The sequence below is a fragment of the Dendrobates tinctorius genome, unplaced genomic scaffold (assembly GCF_039654945.1).
Source record: "Dendrobates tinctorius isolate UK_male_01 unplaced genomic scaffold, ASM3965494v1 ptg000049l, whole genome shotgun sequence".
NCBI lineage: Eukaryota > Metazoa > Chordata > Amphibia > Anura > Dendrobatidae > Dendrobates > Dendrobates tinctorius.
This window is the reverse complement of record NW_027361717.1, coordinates 9860717-9879195: the sequence shown is the minus strand read 5'-3', so window position 1 is coordinate 9879195 and position 18479 is coordinate 9860717. Positions and strand designations below refer to the sequence as shown.

General features: G+C 45.2%; 1 protein-coding gene across 3 annotated transcripts in view; it reads left to right on the top strand.

Annotated features, from left to right (window-relative positions):
- Positions 1-18479, top strand: part of STAG1 (STAG1 cohesin complex component) — a 253841-nt gene that overhangs the window by 199764 nt on the left and 35598 nt on the right. For all 3 annotated transcript variants that reach the window (XM_073576500.1, XM_073576501.1, XM_073576498.1), the window contains exons 11-17: positions 1620-1718; positions 2259-2338; positions 6576-6683; positions 8664-8778; positions 9885-10002; positions 11182-11285; positions 11395-11487. In XM_073576500.1, the coding sequence (XP_073432601.1) occupies positions 1620-1718; positions 2259-2338; positions 6576-6683; positions 8664-8778; positions 9885-10002; positions 11182-11285; positions 11395-11487 (717 nt within the window). The remainder of the gene's footprint in view (positions 1-1619; positions 1719-2258; positions 2339-6575; positions 6684-8663; positions 8779-9884; positions 10003-11181; positions 11286-11394; positions 11488-18479) is intronic.

The window sequence follows — 18479 nt, the reverse complement described above, 5'->3', positions numbered from 1 at the left end:
GTGGCGCCGACGAGCGACTCGTGGACGCCGGCGGGAGGACGTCAGGATCGCCGCGTCTGACAGGTAAGTAGCGACCCCCGACCCCTGCTATGTCGCTGGTGAGATCTGCCTGTGTGGCAGCTCAGTAGCGACCACTTAGCGATGCACCAGCGATCCATATCGTTGTCAGGATCGCTGGTGCATCGCTAAGTGTAACGGTACCCTAACTGTGCAGGTACCCTAACTGTGCAGGCGTCTTGTTATGCTGTGCCTTTTTTAGAATCATAGAATCATAGAATCGTAGAGTTGGAAGGGACCTCCTGGGCCATCTGGTCCAACCCCCTGCTCAAAGCAGGATTCGCTAAATCATCCCAGTTAGATGTCTGTCCAGCCTTTGTGTGCAAATTATGCTGAAAACAGCTTCTTTGCCCCCACTGGATAATATCACCCGTAGCCTAATCTTGTTTAGTATCATGACTGGGAGCTAATGCAGGACTCACCTCAATTCGTCAACTTGATTACTCCACAGTTTTCATTTAATACACTTTGAAAAGTTACTAAGTTTTTAGGCAACATGGAATTCTGGCTCTAGCTTTGGCCAGCTCTGCCAAAATGGGGGACACAGCGGCGCAACGGAGCCTGGGGACACCTGCTGCCCTGCCATGCCTTATACCGGTCATAGACTGGACTTAAGGTATGTGCACACGTTGCCGATTTGTTGCGGATCCGCAGCGGATTTTCCTCGCGGAATCGCTGTAGATCAGCAAGTGTGAGACCAAACCATGTTATTCAATGAGAAAAAAAATTGCTGTGCACATGCTGTGGAAAATTCAACACAGAATCCGCAGCGGTTTATTTTCCACAGCATGTCAATTCTTTTTGCGGATCCACATGCGTTTTACACCCATTGAATTAATTGAAATCCGCACGGGTGAAAGCGCATGCCAATCCGCAAAGAATCCGGACAAGAAACGCGCTGATTTCTATATGCGTTTTCTGGCAAGAGATACAGAATCCGCTCAGGAAATTCCTGAGCCCAATCCACAACGTGTGCACATACCCTATGATTTGCAAAAGTGTTGAAGTCCAACAACAGAGCATTTTAAAGCACTTCCTATATCAAATCCAATTAATTAGCTCCTTACCAAAAAACACCCCACTAATTGCTTTTCAATAGCAAATGGTAGAGAGTGACAAGCAACTACAAAACAGAGAAATGCTACTAAAAACGCCAGTCACATGAAAGTTATCTAAGTGCAAGACAAACTTTTACCTCCTAAGGATGGTGATATCTGCCCCTGGGCACGTTTCGGCAATGAGCCTTCCTCCGGGGGATGTGTAACCTCTCAGTAGCTGGTATGTGGTGGGTGGTATCTTTACTTGGGTTTCCCACCTTTTAATTCTATGTGATGTGTGTACTTTTTACCAATAAAGATTTTCTATTTTGCTTAATTGGGTTCCTATGTGTTTCTCTTCGGATACATACCCAAAGATTTGTGGCAAGGTGCGCCTAAGACTCGCCTAATTAAGAAGTGTTTCCAATCGTTACAAATCGGGTGCCTCTTACTCCAATACATCCCCTCAAGTCTGGTGGCCTCTCCTGTTGAATAGTTTTTCTATGTTCTGTGTTTGTTATGTAGCAAGGAGAAGTGAGGCTGAAGTGCCTGAAAGCCCTGCAGAGCCTGTACACCAACCGGGAGCTGTTCCCCAAGCTGGAGCTCTTCACCAACAGGTTCAAGGTATGTCTCCCCTCAGACCACCTTAGTATTGTCTCCCCGCAGACCACCTTAGTATTGTCTCCCCGAGTCTTTCCATTACCCATGGCTCTAACCAAATCCGTAGTAATGTTATTGCAGCGCACATGCTAAATGTGTGCTGCCATTATGTGCAGAAGACACTTAAGTATTCAATAAGGTTAGTCTTTTTCCGCACATAATTTTGATGTAGTAATTCCATTTCTGCCTTTACTGTAAGCGGTCAGTGCTCCCAAGGCCCGGCATGGCAGAATGACAGAGGCATTGTTGTGTCCTGCACTGTTCCAATCAATGGGGTTTTATCTTTTTTATACACATTGACTCCAGTGCCCTCTATTGGCGTTTGTTGGGATTGCAGGCTATGTCTGTCATCTTTTTAGCTTTTGTGGTCTAGTCAGACGTAATGACACATTTTCCCTGGCTTCTGGTGTGATCTTTTAGAATCCGGATAGCAAAGTGAATAACATGTTCCCTTCTTGTTCCCGGCTTGAAAAGAAATTGAGTCCTAATTTCTTTATTTTTCAGGACCGAATTGTTTCCATGACCCTGGACAAAGAATACGATGTAGCAGTTGAAGCGATCCGACTAGTCACTCTGATCCTCCAGTACGTTGTCCTGTGCACCTTACATACGCTCTGTATTATACCCCCTTATAGGAAGACGCTCAGACTCGCTCCATTTCTAATATGGAACCTATTACCATTAGTTAGGATTATCTGAGCGTCTCCTCATGGGACTTGTACGTGTGGCTGAGTCAGTGTAGACTAGACTGTCTTAAAATGCGCTCGACTTCTGATTTAAAGGGGTATTCCCATCTCCAAGATCCTATCCCAATATGTAGTAAGTGTAATAATATTAATATTAGCAAATACCTCCAATAAGAATTCCACTATGTCTTTCCTCATGTGCATGCATTGCAGGACCTTGGGTATCCATGGTTATGATCACTGATAAAGTCAAAGCTGGTTGCTAGTAGTCGTAACCATGGATACCGAAGGTCCTGCAATGCCTGCACATGAGGAAAGAGACATTGTGAATAAAAAAAAACTATACTACATTTATTATTGGTGGTATTTGCTTATATTAATATTATTACACTTATGGTACTACATATTGGGAATAGGATCTTGGAGATGGGAATACTCTAAGTGGTAGATGCCATTTAATCTGGCATATTTTGAGACTGACAAAATCCTATATAAAAAATAAATACCAAAAAATGACCAATAAATATTAAATTAATGAATATAAATCATAAACATGGTCCCAAAAAATATTCATTAAACATATGATAAATTGATAATATCACTTAATGCATAAGGCAAAATGACACAAAATACCACTATGAAAACAAGGAATTTTATTAACATAGGATATAAAAGAAGTTGAATAATAAAATTGATACTGTATGCAGGGGGCAGGCAAGGTATGTCAGTCAAATTGGTAAAATAACATGAAAATATAAAAAGATGTGAAAAAATATATATTATATTTTCCCTTTCTATTAATTTGTGACTATATACAGATTGCACATTTTCTGTACAATAAACCTGATTTGAATCCAGAAATATAACTGAGTCCATCAGTTATTAGATATATGAAACTGAAATAGCTGTTGCAAAAACCAAAATTGTTATAAAGAAAAAAGGTTAACAACATTAATAGGGGTGCCCAAACTTTAACATATGACTGTACATAAATAAATTAAATGTGAATATAAACCTCAGATGAAAAATAAATAACCGTTATAAAAATCATGCAATATTATTTTTAAATAAACAAGGTGCTATATAAAAAATATCCCAGAATAATGAATTAAACATCAAAAATTAGGAGTGTAAATGCACAAAAAAATCAATAGTGTATATCCAAATCAAATAAAATTCATTATAAAGTGCCAAGTGCTCATATTAGTAGAACTTCATGATTAAGGTATAGGTAAAAAGTAGACAAAAATAAATGCCCAATCAGTGTGACGCACCACTGCCCCTGCACACACCACTCCAACGCACGTTTCGCTATTGCTTCATCAGGGAGTGATATTTCACATCTTTTTATATTTTTCATTTTATTTTACCAATTGGCCTGACATATCCTGCCCCCTGCATACAGTATCAATTTTATTATTCAACTTCTTTTATATCCTATTTTAATAAAATTCCTTGTTTTATAATGGTATATTGTGTCATTTTGCCTTATGTATTAATAAAGTGATATCAATTTATCATATCTTTAATGAATATTTTTTGGGACTATATTTTGAGACTGTCCAGTGTAAGTTTACACAATGGTTTAAGTCAGAAATGTGCGCCATGAATTGGGTGCATTTTTTGATGTGCCGTGTTGCATGTTAGGACACCCTTTTATTTGTACTGGGCCTCACTCCTTTTTCATGCGGCTCCATAGCGTTGTCAGTGAGAAGCAAAAACTGTCTAAAATGCATAATATGGTGTAAGACGTTCTTTTTTGGCAACAGATTGTGCAATAATTATGCCACATTTACCTTGATAAATTTCTCATGGCTACTATTGTAATTCACTGTAGATCTTCAGTCCGTACGAAAAATCAAGTGTGTTTAATTTATTAACTTATCAGAATATAACGCCATTAATGACAAAACACTTTAACCCCTTAACGACCACCGATACACCTTTCAATGTGGTCATCAAGGGGCCTTATTACTGAGTGCCACTTTTTAACGGCACTGAGGAATAAGAGTATAGCGCCACACTGTGGCTTAAATTCCTGTGGGTGACCGCTGTACATGACAGCCGACACCCTGTAATCTTGGCCCCAGTTAGTTTTGATACAGATCGGGGCCGATTAACCCCTTTAAATACAGCTTTCAATCCTGACAGCGGTATCTAGGGGGTTAAAAGACTCAACACCCCTCGCATCCCCTGAGGTTGTAATCGCTGGTGTCAGTTGTTGCCATGAGACCCTGAGATTATGTAATGACCACAGGGGTACGGTGGCCTGTAAGTTCCAGCTATAAGCACGGTCTTACTGACCATCAGTGAGTCACTGACAGGTCTCTGGCACTTCAGTACATCAGTACTGCAATGCTTGAGACCACAAAAGAAAGTGAAAAATATACATGTCCTACAGCGGGACCTAATGAAAAAAGTTACAGAAAATATGTAATTAAAAAAAAACAAAAACTCAAGGCCATTTCACCATTAAAACGCACCCTTTGTGATCAAATAAAAATAAGTGCACATAATTGGTATTGCCACATCCAGAACCATCTGATCTATAAAACTGGCACACTATTTTTTCGCTATTTATTCGGCTCAGCCAATACCAGAAAAAAATACACACTAAAAGTCACTTTTTCATCATAGAAGCACACACAAAAATGAATAAAAAGTGATCAAAAAGTCATAGGAAAAAAAAAAAAAAAAAAATGAAAATTCCAAACCGTCCCATTTTTGGAAAAAAAAAAGTTTTTAGTGTGTAAAAATGGCAAAGCATACAAAAGAGAAATCTGGTATTGCTGTAATCGTACTGACCCAATGGACAAATTAATGGAATCACTTTCACCGCATGATGAACTGCGCTAAAAATGAAAAGTAAAAGCAATAACTGAATTGCTGTTTTGTGTTCATTCTGTGTCTGAAAAATCTGATTAAAGAGCGATCAAAAAACATTGTGTGCCCCAAAATGGTACCAAATAAATCTCCAACTTTTTCCCAAAAATAAATCATCAAACGGCAAAAAATAGTTACAGCTCAGTATATGGCAACAAAATTATTTTTTCGTTTAAAAAAAAAAAAAAAATTTTTAGTATGTGATAGGAGCAAAACAAAAAATACTATATAAATCTGTAATTGCACCGACTTGAAGAATAAAGTACCGTATATACTCGCATATAAGCCGAGATTTTCAGCCCATTTTGTTGGGCTGAAAGTCCCCTCTCTGCTTATACGCAAGTCATATACCGGGGGTGGGCAGGGGTGTCAGAGACCATACTCACCCCTCCTGGCACGTCTCTGCAGCCCCTGCTTCTTCCTCGGTCGTCGTCTTCCTGCGTTCAGCGGTCACGTGGTACCGCTCAAACTAATGAATATGCTCATTTTAATGAGTTTAATGAGCGGTCGGTACCACGTGACCGCTGTACACAGGAAGAAAGCGACCGAGGGAGACTCAGGCTGCAGAGAAGACCGTGCGCAAGGAGGGGGTGAGTATGATGGGGGCAGAGCAATAGTCACCTGTCCCCGTTGCATCGCCGTGCACCGCTGTGTCTCTGGGTCCTCCTGCTGTGACGTTCAGCAGAGGGCGCGATGACGTAGTCAGTGCGCGTCCTCTGCTGAACTTCACTGCAGAGACCCGGGAGACAGAGCGGTGGACAGCGATGCAACGGGGACAGGTGAATATTGCTCTGCCCCCAGTACTGAGTACTACAGTGCTCAGTCGCGGGGGAAAGGTCAGAGCTCTGCCCTCAACAGGATAGAGAAAGTACACCTGCGCTGGAGCCCAATGCCAGGGATATTTTTCAATTTTTTTTCATTAGCAGATCAGTGACTTGTCTATCTATCCTGTGATTTCCATAATTGCACAACTTTTCTGACCTGTTTAAGACATTTAAGGCTTTTATGACGTCTCTACAAACACTGTTTTGTTATGTTAAAAATTGTATAAAAAGTTTCTTCCAAATGGGAAATAAGGTTTTACACGAGGACACCAATCCTGTGTTGGACAAAGTCGTCTTCTTCTGGCCAGTGAATGGCACATGTGGCCATTATGTGTAACGTCCGTGTGTTTGCACAGTTTTCCATGTTGATGTCTATGATGTTTTCTAGTGAGTGTACAGCTTTGATCCTGTATTCCTTGATATTTCAGTGGCAGCGAAGAGGCCCTCTCCAATGAAGACTGCGAGAATGTCTACCACTTGGTCTATTCCGCTCATCGGCCTGTTGCTGTAGCAGCCGGGGAATTTCTGCACAAGAAGTTAGTAGAAGAATGACAATGTGTTTTTGTGTAAAATGTATTCATGAAATCTTTTTTAGAAGCCACTAAAAGAACTATTAGCCCTTACCCACATATGAAGTATGGGCATATCGTATTCATGCTTCCCGACTTTGCTGTGCGCTCACACGCCAATACCTCACTTTTCCCGGCTCACGATGGCTGACTTAATCAGTCATTGAACCTTTAACAGCTCTGCTCCACCTGCAGCTGTTAACCTGTTTGTCACATACACACTTCCCAGCACGTGACGTGGCGTGCGCCTGCAAGGGTTAATTTATCTCCCCTCTCTCAATCCAGCACTCAGCCTCTGTTTTAGGCTATAAAGTGACCATGAATCGCACACCAACACATTCCTCACACCCCAGTTTCTTAACCACCATCAAACACACGAGGTGAAGTCCCCAAAATATGTTACTGTCAGACAATCGGAAGCTCACTCGCTCTCTTTACAGCGTACAAGGATCAAATTTATTAAAGACATTAAGCTTTAATTCTAAAAACATTCAGCGCTTACAATAAGTATATATAAAAAGGTAAAGCTACAATGACAGAAATATGCAAAACTGTGATAAAATAAAAAGGGAGAAATAACCGCAATATCTAAAACAATTCCATCTGCAGTTTTCCTGTTTCCTGAGGGAGGAAGAAGTGAATCATGGAGCACATCAGCCGTCCAGGCTGCCCCCACATGTGAACACTTCTTTGTGTAACTCAGCTTATAGTCCGGACCATAGGCTCATATTTCCAGTGTAGTGAAGCTGTATTTTTGACACCTGCATTTGCTCCCAGGATGTTCCCCCTGTGGTCATAAGTCCTGCATAAGAGCAGGCATATTCTATATCCTTTGTGCTTACAATACTGGTATGTCCAGTTTCACCCTTTTGTCAGCTATATGTAACTTTTCTGCTGTTATGATTTACCGTATTGATTATATATTGCCTTCACACTGTTAAATTCCCTTGTCAGTCCTTGACACCGGCATTTAACACGTGTCGGCAGGGGGCACATCGTTCCATGCTCCCATCGGCACACCGGTGATATGATTGCGCTGCTGCAATGGGTTGTCATGACAGCCATGGGTCTGCCGATGACCCCCATGTCTGTTATAAGGATCAGATAATCTAAGCTTCAAGTCCTCTAAGGAGGACTAATAAATACAGTAAAAAGTGAGCAAAAAAAAAAGTTCAAATCACCCACATTTTTCCCCAAGAAGACTAAATAAAACATTGTAATACATATTTGGTATCGCTGCATTCGTAAAATTCCGATCTGTCAAAATATAAAAATAATCTCATCGGTAAAAGGCGTAACATGATAAGAAATTGGAATGCCAGAATTTTTTTTTTTTTTTGGCTGATGTCGGTGCAATAAAATGAATTAACAGGAACTCTAAACATTGCATCTACCCCAAAATGTATGCACTAAACAAAAGTCAGCTCAGGCCGCAAAACATAAGCCCTCACACAGACCCAGATCCACAAAATTGGAAGTTACAGGTCTCTGAAAATAGCGACAGAAGCATTTTCTTAATTTAAATTTCCTATTTCTTCATCACTACACTACATGTTTTCTGTTTACATAATTGTACAGATCTGGAGAATCATATTGCCTGGTCAGTTTTACCAAAAACTGAACATGGTTCAAATTAATTTGTGCCACTCAAAAGTACAACTTGTCCCGCAAAAATAAACCCTCATACAATTATGTGGACAGAAGAATAAATGAGTTATGGCCCAAAGAAGAAGAGGAGGAAATGAACAAAAATAGCCGAGGGGTGAAGGTGCAAATTCACCCACATCTTGTAGAAAAAGCTTGTAGAAAATGTATAAAATTCTTGTAAAACAATAAGATTTTTTTGTCTGTGAAATTGAGTAAGAAGAAGGTCTAAACTTTTTTTTTTTATTTTTAAGTTTTTTGTTGATGTTTGTATATTAATTTCAGAACTTTACTTTTTCCTAGGTTATTTAGTAGACATGACCCCCAAGCTGAAGAAGCATTGGCTAAAAGTAGAGGTCGTAGCAGTCCTAACGGAAACCTTGTCAAAATGCTGGTACTTTTCTTCTTAGAAAGTGAGGTGAGATTTTTTGCATTTACCATCTGGTTATATGTTGTACAGAGGCTGAATATTTGGGAATCTTTGCATGTTTGTTTAATTAGTCCCTTAGCATAATGGGTTTATAGCCACTGACACACTGGCACATAAAACTAGGTAAGTGTCGAAAGGAAGGATGGATGCCTGCGCTGGACTTACTGTAGAAAATGTATACCGCATGGTATGGACATTTTTTTCTGTAACACGGTGTATAGCGCAGCAGCTCTCCTATACAGAGTGCCGCCACAAAAAAAGAAGAAAAAAAAACCTACCATGCGGGTATACATGTCACAAAAAGCCTCCTTAGGCGCAGGCATCCATCCTTTCTATGGCTTTCCCAAAGATTAAAACTGAAAGATTAAACTTTTGGGGTCATCTGGTGATTGGGGCCTATGGGAACATTAAAGGACAGCTCCTTAAACTAAATGTTCGGCCCCAATAAAATAATAAGGCCTATACTTGCCACCTGTGCTGGCTCCGTTCCCGTGATGTTGGCACTCACTCTCCCAGAGGGGGCTGTGATGCGGTGTGACATGTGGATCTGGCGTCACTGTTCTCGCCTTTGTACAAACTGAACATGAAGAGCAAGCCAGGGATCAGCTGCAGCCCTGTCTTCCTCTTCATGTGCAGTTTGTCCGAAGGCGGAGACTGTGACACCAGCATTGATTGTGCGCCGGGCATCACGTGTCACAAAACCACATCACAGCCCCGAGACCGCGAATGCCAAGACCGCTGTAACAGAACCGGGCACAGGAGGTGAGTAAAAGGTATCGGGGCCGGACATTTAGTTGGAGAAGGGGGTTGTCCTAGTAGTGAACAACCCTTTATTGTATATGTCTGGAAAAGCTCTAGGTGTATAACCTAGGCAAGTATGCCTGAAATATCGGATCATAGAGTTTTTGCCGTATATTACCATACAGATGCATAGGTTTGGTGAGGAGCTGTAGGCACAATTTTAAGTAACTTTGCAAATATGATCTGATTTCGGGTGTACAGTGGACTCTAATAGTCATAAAACTGTTCTGCTGTTTGAAGGCTTTGTCTCTGACGGCTTTTACCCATTCAGATTTGTGTATTTCATCCCACAGTTACATGAACATGCGGCATATTTAGTGGATAGTTTATGGGAAAGTTCTCAAGAACTCCTGAAAGACTGGGAATGCATGGCCGAGCTGCTAGTGGAGGAGCCCGTTCAGGGAGAGGAAGGTAAGGCGCAGTGATTGACGCGTCCATAAATCATTGTAACAATATTGTTGGGTATCGATTTTAAACAATAAAGCAGTAGAGACAGTGCAGCTGTCAGTGATGCTCCGGCGAGGTCTCCGCATGTAACGTTTCCTAGTACAGACGGAGCTGACGCCATAGTCACTATCTAGAAAACCCTTTCAGTGGCTCTATTAATCATTTTAACAAAGGGTCACTTTTTTGACCCCCTATAAGTTAGCAACCAAAAATTGCTTCTTTCTCTGAAAGACACAGCATTACAGATTAAACATTAGTTTGTGTTACCGCTGCAGAGGATAGACTGGCTTCCCATGCAGTTCACAGCTAGTTGCTTCTAAGTGTCTCTTGATTACCTTATTTTTGAGGACCTGTTTTGACAATGTTTTCTAGGACATGAGCTCTAATGTTTTCTGTGGCCTCACCCCCCTCTGCTTTGATGCGCATCAGTCTTTCATTATACTTTGCTCATTGAATGATCACGTTTTTAGTTAATGAATATTTGAGGCTCCCAATTATGAGAGAATTCACCTCTTAGTCAGTAGTAAGCGTTCTCCTTGTCAGATCTGTGCACCACTTACTTTGTCACTTCCCGCTGGTTAAACCACTCTTCTCTTCAGTTTTGGAGATCGGTCCATACAAGCCGAGCCAACGGGAGCAAAGTTCTGCTTATGATCACACATGTATACCAACATGTTACATTTTGTGATTCTGAATATGAAAAGCCCATCAAGTATTTGCAGTCATTGCCGGCCTGCCCTAAGATTTTCTCATCAATGTTTCATCATTGAACTTCGGTGCTGGAATATTGTCCTTTTTGATACTACGGCATCTGACGGTCTGTTGCCTTCACGTATACTCTACACTGAGATTGGATCCTGTCCTGTGAAATCGCAATAATCTTTTCCAAGAACAGAATCGGATCCCAATCTTTGCTCCTAATATACCTTCATGCACCATTCCCACGATCTCTATTCTGCTCATATCTGAATTTCTGACACCTAGCAAAATAGATCCCCGTGGTTTATGGCAAGTTTTCTGCAGAGCGGAGCAGATATTGTTGTCCACATCTGTGCTTCATTCTCAAGTGCTGCACCCTGTTAGTACCATGTTATGACTGCAGAATACTGGCAAAGTATGCACTGAGCGTCTTCTGTTTTCCAGTGATGTCTGAGCGGCAGGAGAGTGCCCTGATAGAGCTCATGGTGTGTACAATTCGGCAGGCCGCAGAGGCACATCCTCCTGTGGGGAGAGGAACCGGAAAAAGGGTGAGTAGGAAAAGGAACCTATCGTGTGGCTCTTTTCAACCTGGAGTTTGTGTAATGTCCAGTTCACAGTGTTTGAAATTGGTTGAGTTTTTTTTTTTTTTCCCTACAGGTTTTGACTGCCAAGGAGAGAAAAACCCAAATAGATGACAAGAATAAGCTTACCGAACATTTCATTGTTGCACTTCCAATGCTGCTATCTAAGGTATGGAAACAATGCATGTTTGTATGGCACACAGCTTAGCTGTAAAGGGAGTCTGTCGGCACAGTGTGACTGTTCAAACCAAGAACAGGCGCATGATGCATTCTTGACGTGGCAAAACATTTAAGTGCACCTTCCCACCTATCTTGGGCATCACTTGGTCAATAAAGCCACAGCTGTCAATCAGAATTCAAAATGGAAAGGCGGTTAAATATTTGACCACGTGATATGCACTTAAATATTTGACCACGTGACAAGTGCACTGAGTGCCTGTACGGTACTTGGTTTGCACATTCATTTTGGGCTGACCATCCCTTTAATGGAACTATCTTAACACGTCAACCCCTATTATAATTGAAGCTAAAACCATGTTTGTTTCTCTATCGCTTCATTGAGGAACACCGGAACCATGGCTGTATGCTGCTGCCACGAGGAGGCTGACACTATGCACATAAAAAAGTTAGCTCCTCCTCTGCAATGTACACCCCACCGACTGGCACTAAGATAATCAGTTTTAGCTTAGTGTCAGTAGGAGGTGGACACTGGTCTTTCTTGAGACCCGTATCTACCAAATGTGCGTAATTTCCTTTCTGGAGGGATACAGTGTGAACAGAGACTGAGTACGGCGTGTACTGCCACTCCGTATCCTCATATGTCTGTTCGGCAGTACCCCAACCCCTAACACAGAAGCGTGTTCAGGTGATCTGTACCCGAACCTGCCTCCGTCCCCCTACCCACTCGCTCACCAGAGCCTGTTGGTTAGTGGAGACTCGGACGTCCCGCAACATGGATTCCGGACTTCCGATCTTCATGGATGGGGAGGTACTTTCCATCTTTTCCACCAGGTGGTGATGGACCTGCAAGGAAAAGAAGAAAAATAAGAAGGAAGATTTGGAAAAAAAAAAGCCCCCTTTTTTTTCCTTTACTCTGTGAGAGCAATTTGGAGGGTATGTACCCTTTAAATCCAGGGGCATCGGGCATACCCTTTTTTGCGGCGTTTTCGGGGCCTCAGCGTCACTCCAGCGGACACGAGTTCTGTGGATCCTTGGGAGGATCAGATGTTTGGAGGGCTCCGGAGCTTCCTTTGTTGCCTGCCTCTCTGCAGCCTGTGCCTGGTGCTCTGTCGGCGCCGCTGTGTGAACCTCTGCGTCCCCCTAGGCTCCAGCGGTCACTGCCTGTGAGCTAGGTCCCGACTTCTCTAGGGCCTAGTTACATTGCTGCCTCCGCCCCCCGTTCTCTGTCTTCCGGGCGGGCTTTTCTCCCACCCGTCTCCCTCTCCTTCCTGTGCACGGCGGGCGGCTCCGCCCACTACTCCCAGCCTCCTCAGTCAGCTAGAGTCACCGCCATCTTGCTCCCCTTGGAATCTGCGCCTAGCTCCGCCCCTCTTCCAGCTCCTGAGAGCGGGTTTTCTTCTGCAGCAGCAGCGGATGCTTTAGCTGGCTGGGTCCCCTGCTGCCTCCCTAAAGACGCCATCTTCCGGCTTCTACTCCCGAACGGCGGTTTTTCTCAGTAGATCTGCATTTTGCTGGTCCTGCGCTCATCGCAATTACAGCCTGGGAGCAGGTGACAGGATACTGTGAGTAGCTCTGCTCTGCAGACTGACACCTCTCCATCCTTCTGTCCCCTAACCTTTCTGACATCAGTTAGTGGGTCTGCTCATCATGCCTAAGCACAAAGGAGAGCCTGCTCGTCCCTCTGCTTCCTCTTCCTCCTCTACTCTGGTCAGACAATTTACATGTTCTTCGTACAAGTCCAAACTTCTCCCAGGTCAGTCCTCTCCTCTCTGTCAGAAGTGCAACAATCTCTTATGTACCCACCGCCCAGGAGTCCCTCTCTACCCCAGGGTGGGCTTCTTCTCTGTCGCAGTCTGTGGCGGACCTCACCAGGGTGTCGCAGACTCTGGTGTCCGTGCTTGACAAATTGCCCCTTCTGGCTTCTGCAGTTGCCAGTGGGTCACAGCCCCTCTAACACAGGCCGCAAGTGACCCAGACAGTTGCACTGTACTGGGTCCTCTTCCCACTCCATCTCAACATCTGGTCTTTCACGGCGAGTTCCCTCTTCCAGATCCTCCTCTCCCGAGTCTGGGGAGGCATCTTCGGAAGTGCTGTCAGAGGATGATTCAGAACTAGATTCAGAACAGGCTTCTAACAGGAGAGATATGGTCCAGAGCCTGATTGTCGCAGTCAACCAGACCTTAGGCATCAAGGATACTGCTACGGAACCTGCAGATGAGTCGTTTTCGTTTAGACTGTCAAAACCACCTTTCATGGTCTTTGCCCAACAGTCAGTTTGTGTGGGAACTCAATAGGGAACGGGAGAACCCTGCAAGACCCTTTCAAAGAGGGAAGCACCTCGGCATCCTATATTCCTTCTCCCATGAGCTCACCGCTAACTGGACATCTCCTCCAGCTGTGGAGCCACCAGTTTCCAGACTGTCATCCAGCTTGGTCCTCCCGCTATCTAACGCAGCATCCCTCTAGGACTCCAACGATAGGATTATAGAATCGGTGCCAAAGTCAGTCTTTGAAGCGGCTGCTTCGACATTATGCCTGGCCTTTGTCTCTACCTGGGTCTCAAAGGCCATAGCCAGATGGGCCAAACAGCTTCGTAAGGGCATCTTTGCGGGAGATCCTCCGAGGGAGCTAGCCGACCTTGCAGACAAGATTTCCTACGCAGGGAAATATTTGGTAGCTGCCTCCCTGGATGTCGCGTTATGCGTTGCTCAGGCGTCCAGCAATATGGTGGCCATCCGAAGGAATATTTGTCTCAAAGCATAACAGGAGGACCTATCATCAAAGAAGTCGCTTACCAACCTCCCCTTCCAGAGGGGACCGCCTGTTTGGCCCCATGTTGGACCAGATTATTAAGGAGGCTTTAGTTCTCTTCTTCCCCAGTCCAGAACTCGCCGGCCTTCCCGGACGCGGAAATTCCGTCCCTTTCGGTCCTTTCGACGTCTCGCGGTGACTGAGGATTCTTCCGGTCAGCGCAGGCCGCAGACCCACCAGGTCAAGAAAAAGGCTTCCTTCAAGCCCTTTCCTTCATGGCATCCTCAAAGCTTCCATAGTAGGTCCACCAGGCACGGACCTGGCAGATCTTCCTCGGCATGGCTTATGTCCAGATCCCAGCGTATCTCCCAGGCTAGGCAGTCGTCTCCTGTTTTTCAGGGGTGTTTGGCTCGCCTCGGTGGAGGACGCATGGGTCAGGGAGGTAGTATCCTCAGGATACAAAATGGAGTTCGCTTCGCATCCCCGAGATCGATTCTTTGAATCCTGTTCTCCCCAAACATCCTGCTCTGGTTCTGGGTTTCTTTGCTTCCATCGCCTCCCTTCTCGGTTCAGGAGTTATAGTCCCCGTCCCAGAACAAGACCGCTTCACAGGTTTCTATTCAAACCTGTTTGTAGTGCCAAAGAACAGCGGTGCGGTTCGGCCCATTCTGGATATGAAGTTACTGAGCAGAAGAGTCAGCCTGTGCCATTTCAGGATGGAGTCCCTCCGCTCAGTAATTACTTCCATGGTGGTGCAGGAATTGTGCTCCATAGACATCCAAGTGTCCTACCTCCACATTCCGATTTTTCCAGCTCATCAGAGGTTCCTGCGTTTCGTGGTGCAGCGGAACAATTTCCAGTTTGTCGCCCTGCCGATCGGTCTCGCGACCGCTCCCAGTGTCTTCACAAAGATCATGGCTGCATTGATGGCAGTTTTGAGGATCAGGGGCCTAGTGCTTATCCCATACATCGACGACATTCTCATCAAGGCTCCGTCTCTCTCAGGCCCAGGAAAGTCTGTCCGTCGTCCTCGACTCCCTGGCTCTGCTCAGGTGGCTAGTAAACAGGAAAAAGTCCTGCCTTGTTCCGACTCAGCGCCTTGTCTTCGTAGGCATGCTGTTCGACACCCGACAGGCGAGGGTTTCTCTCCCCGAAGAGGAGAGCAATCCTCAAGCAATGAGTTCGCTCTCTGCAAGGCCTTCGGCTTCCTTCCTTGCGTTCAGCAATGCAGGTCTTGGGCAGAATGGTGGCCGCGTCGGAAGCAATCCCTTTTGCGCAGTTCCACTTGAGCAGGCCTTCCTTTCTCAGTGGGACGGGTCTATCCTGTCGCTGGATCGTCCTCTTCGTCTCTCTTCCCGAGTCAAACGGTCTCTCGACTGGTGGTTGTCATCCCCTCTCAAACTCCAGGGCCGGTCTTCCTTCCTGTCCATTGGCAGGTGGTGATGGACGCCAGTCTTCTCGGCTGGGGGGTAGTGTTTCGCCATCTGACGGTTCAAGGGCGTTGGTCGGCGTAAGAGTCCTCCCTACCGATCAACATCCTTGAGATAAGGGCTATCTTTCTGTCCCTCCATCACTGAGAAAGGCTTCTCAGGTCTGCCAGTCAGGATTCAGAGGGACAATGCCACAGCAGCGGCATACGTCAATCACCAGGGAGCGATCCGGAGTCCCTTGGCGATGGCCGAGGTATCCAGGATCCTCCTCTGGGAGGAGGCGACGGTTCCAGCTATATCCGCAGTGCATATTCCCGGCATGGACAGCTGGGCTACCGATTTTCTCAGCCACGAGGGTCTCGTGGCAGGAGAGTAGTCCCTGCATCAGGAGACTTCCATCAGATTTGCCTTTGATGGGGAACTCCGGGTGTGGACCTCACGGCATCCCGGCTGAACAGGAAGGTTCCATGGGTTCGTCTCCAGGTCCAGCAACCCTTTCGCGGTGGGTGCCGATGCTCTGGTGCTCTGGCCTTCCCCTGATCTATTTCCTCCCCTTCCCCTTCTTTCCAGGCTGTTGAAGAATATGAAAGCCGAGGGGGTGCTGGTCATTCTTACCGCACCAGATTGGCCCAGGGCTTGGATCGCAGAAATCGTCAATCTTCTGGCAGACACCCCCTGTAGGCGCTCAGACAGGCCAGATCTTCTGTCACAAGGACCGATCTGCCACCAGAGTTCTCGGCCGCTCAATTTGATGGCGTGGCTGTTGAAACTGTGGTTCTGAGCGCGTCCGGTTTTTCTGATCGGGTGATACGCACCATGATCTAGGCTAGGGAGCCGTCGTCTTCCAGGGTCTATTATCGAACCTGGAAAGACCTATTTCCGCTGGTATGAGTCCAATCATATTCCGCCGATGACCATGTCACTTCCTTCCATTTTGGCTTTTCTCCAAGCGGGACTTGATTCTGGCCTTGCCCTTAGTTCTTTAAAGGGTCAGGTATCAGCCCTCTCCATCCTCTTTCAGAAGTCCTTAGCCTCCCGTTCAAGACTTTTCCTTCAAGGAGTGGCTGGCGCCTGAGGCTCCCCCGTACCGGAATCCCGTGGACCCCTGGGACTTCAGTCTTGTTCTGCAGGTCATGAGGGGTTCTTCCTTTGACCCTCTCAGAGAGGTCTCCCTGTCGGTTCTGTCCCGGAAGGTGGCGTTTCTTGTGGCTATCACCTCCATTAGATGCGTCACCCCCCCCCCCCCCCCCTTCTTGGTTCTTCACCAGGATAGGGTGGTGCTGCGGCCTCTGCCTTCTTTCTTTCCCAAGGTGGTATCCACTTTTCACTTTAATGAGGATATTGTCCTCCCTTCCTTCTGTCCTGCTCCGACTCATTCTCTGGAGCGTTCATTGAACAGGCTAGACCTGGTCAGGGCGGTGAGAATCTATCTGGCTAGGACCGCTTCCTTTAGGAAGACGGATCTCCTATTCGTCATTCCAGATGGTGCGCGAAGAGGCCTGCTGGCCTCCAAGGCTACGATTGTTCGCTGGATCAGAACTGCAATTTTGGAGGCCTACTGAGTTAAGAACAGAGTGCCTCTCCGGGGAATAAGGCTCACTCTAACAGGGCAGTGGGCTCCTCCTGGGCAGTACACCATGGGGCATCCGCCCTACAATTTTGCAAAGCGGCAACCTGTCTTCCATCCACAAGTTTTTCAAATTTTACAAGATCCATACCTACGCTTCAGCGGACGCCAGCCTAGGCAGAAGGATCTTGCAGGCGGCAGTGGTGAGTTCTCCGACCTGAATGGAGTTTTGCGTTTTCCCTTCCCAGGGACTGCTTTGGGATGTCCCATGGTTCCTGTGTCCCCCCCATGAAGCGATAGATGAAACAGGAATTTTGGTTACTTACCGTAAAATCTGTTTCTCGGAGCCTTCATTAGGGGACACAGCACCCTCCCATGTTTTACCACTCTAGTTCGTTCTTCTGTGTGTTATCGTTACAGTTGAGTTGTCTGTCTGTTCATTCTATCCTGTTGCTTCTCCTGCTTTCTCACTAACTGATTAACTTAGTGCCAGTCGGTGGGGTGTATGCTGCAGAGGCGAAGCTAACTTTTTTATGTGCGTAGTGTCAGTCTCCTAGTGGCAGCAGCATACACCCATGGTTCCTGTGTCCCCCAATGAAGGCTCAGAGAAACAGATTTTACGGTAGGCAACCAAAAATCCTGTTATCCCTGCAATGTCCAACAGTTATTGGCAGCTTCTTCTATTGGGGAAAAAGCAAGTGGTGGCTGGTGTCTTATGCTGTACTATCACAGTATTTTACTGCACTGAATACGGAAGCTTAGAAGATAGAGAATATTGAGATTGAAAAGAAATTGCTGCAGACATAGATTATAGGGCAGGCTTTTGCACTGTAATCTGCTTTATGTGACTGGTGATACACTTTAACCCCAAGTTCACACATTGCATATCTGTTGCTGCTTTACACACAGAAAAGCCACATCATACTACTGTGCCAGCTAAATAGATGAGACTTCATCATGTCGTCTACACTTTTCATTTTGTAAATTGTCCTATGGTATCAGTTCTTTGTGCAGATAATGGAAATGGTGAAATGTGCAGAAAATCCACAGCAAAATTTGCATGAAATACACACAGATTTTGCTGCAGCTAAGTGATAATAAATTCTGCACCAAATATGCATTTTGTGACCTTAAGGAGTGACGAATAGCTGTAAATTAAAATTCGACCTTTTTGCATTTCCATACAAAGTTATGTATTTGTCATGTCCCAGACCCTGACAAATCAGTATGTGC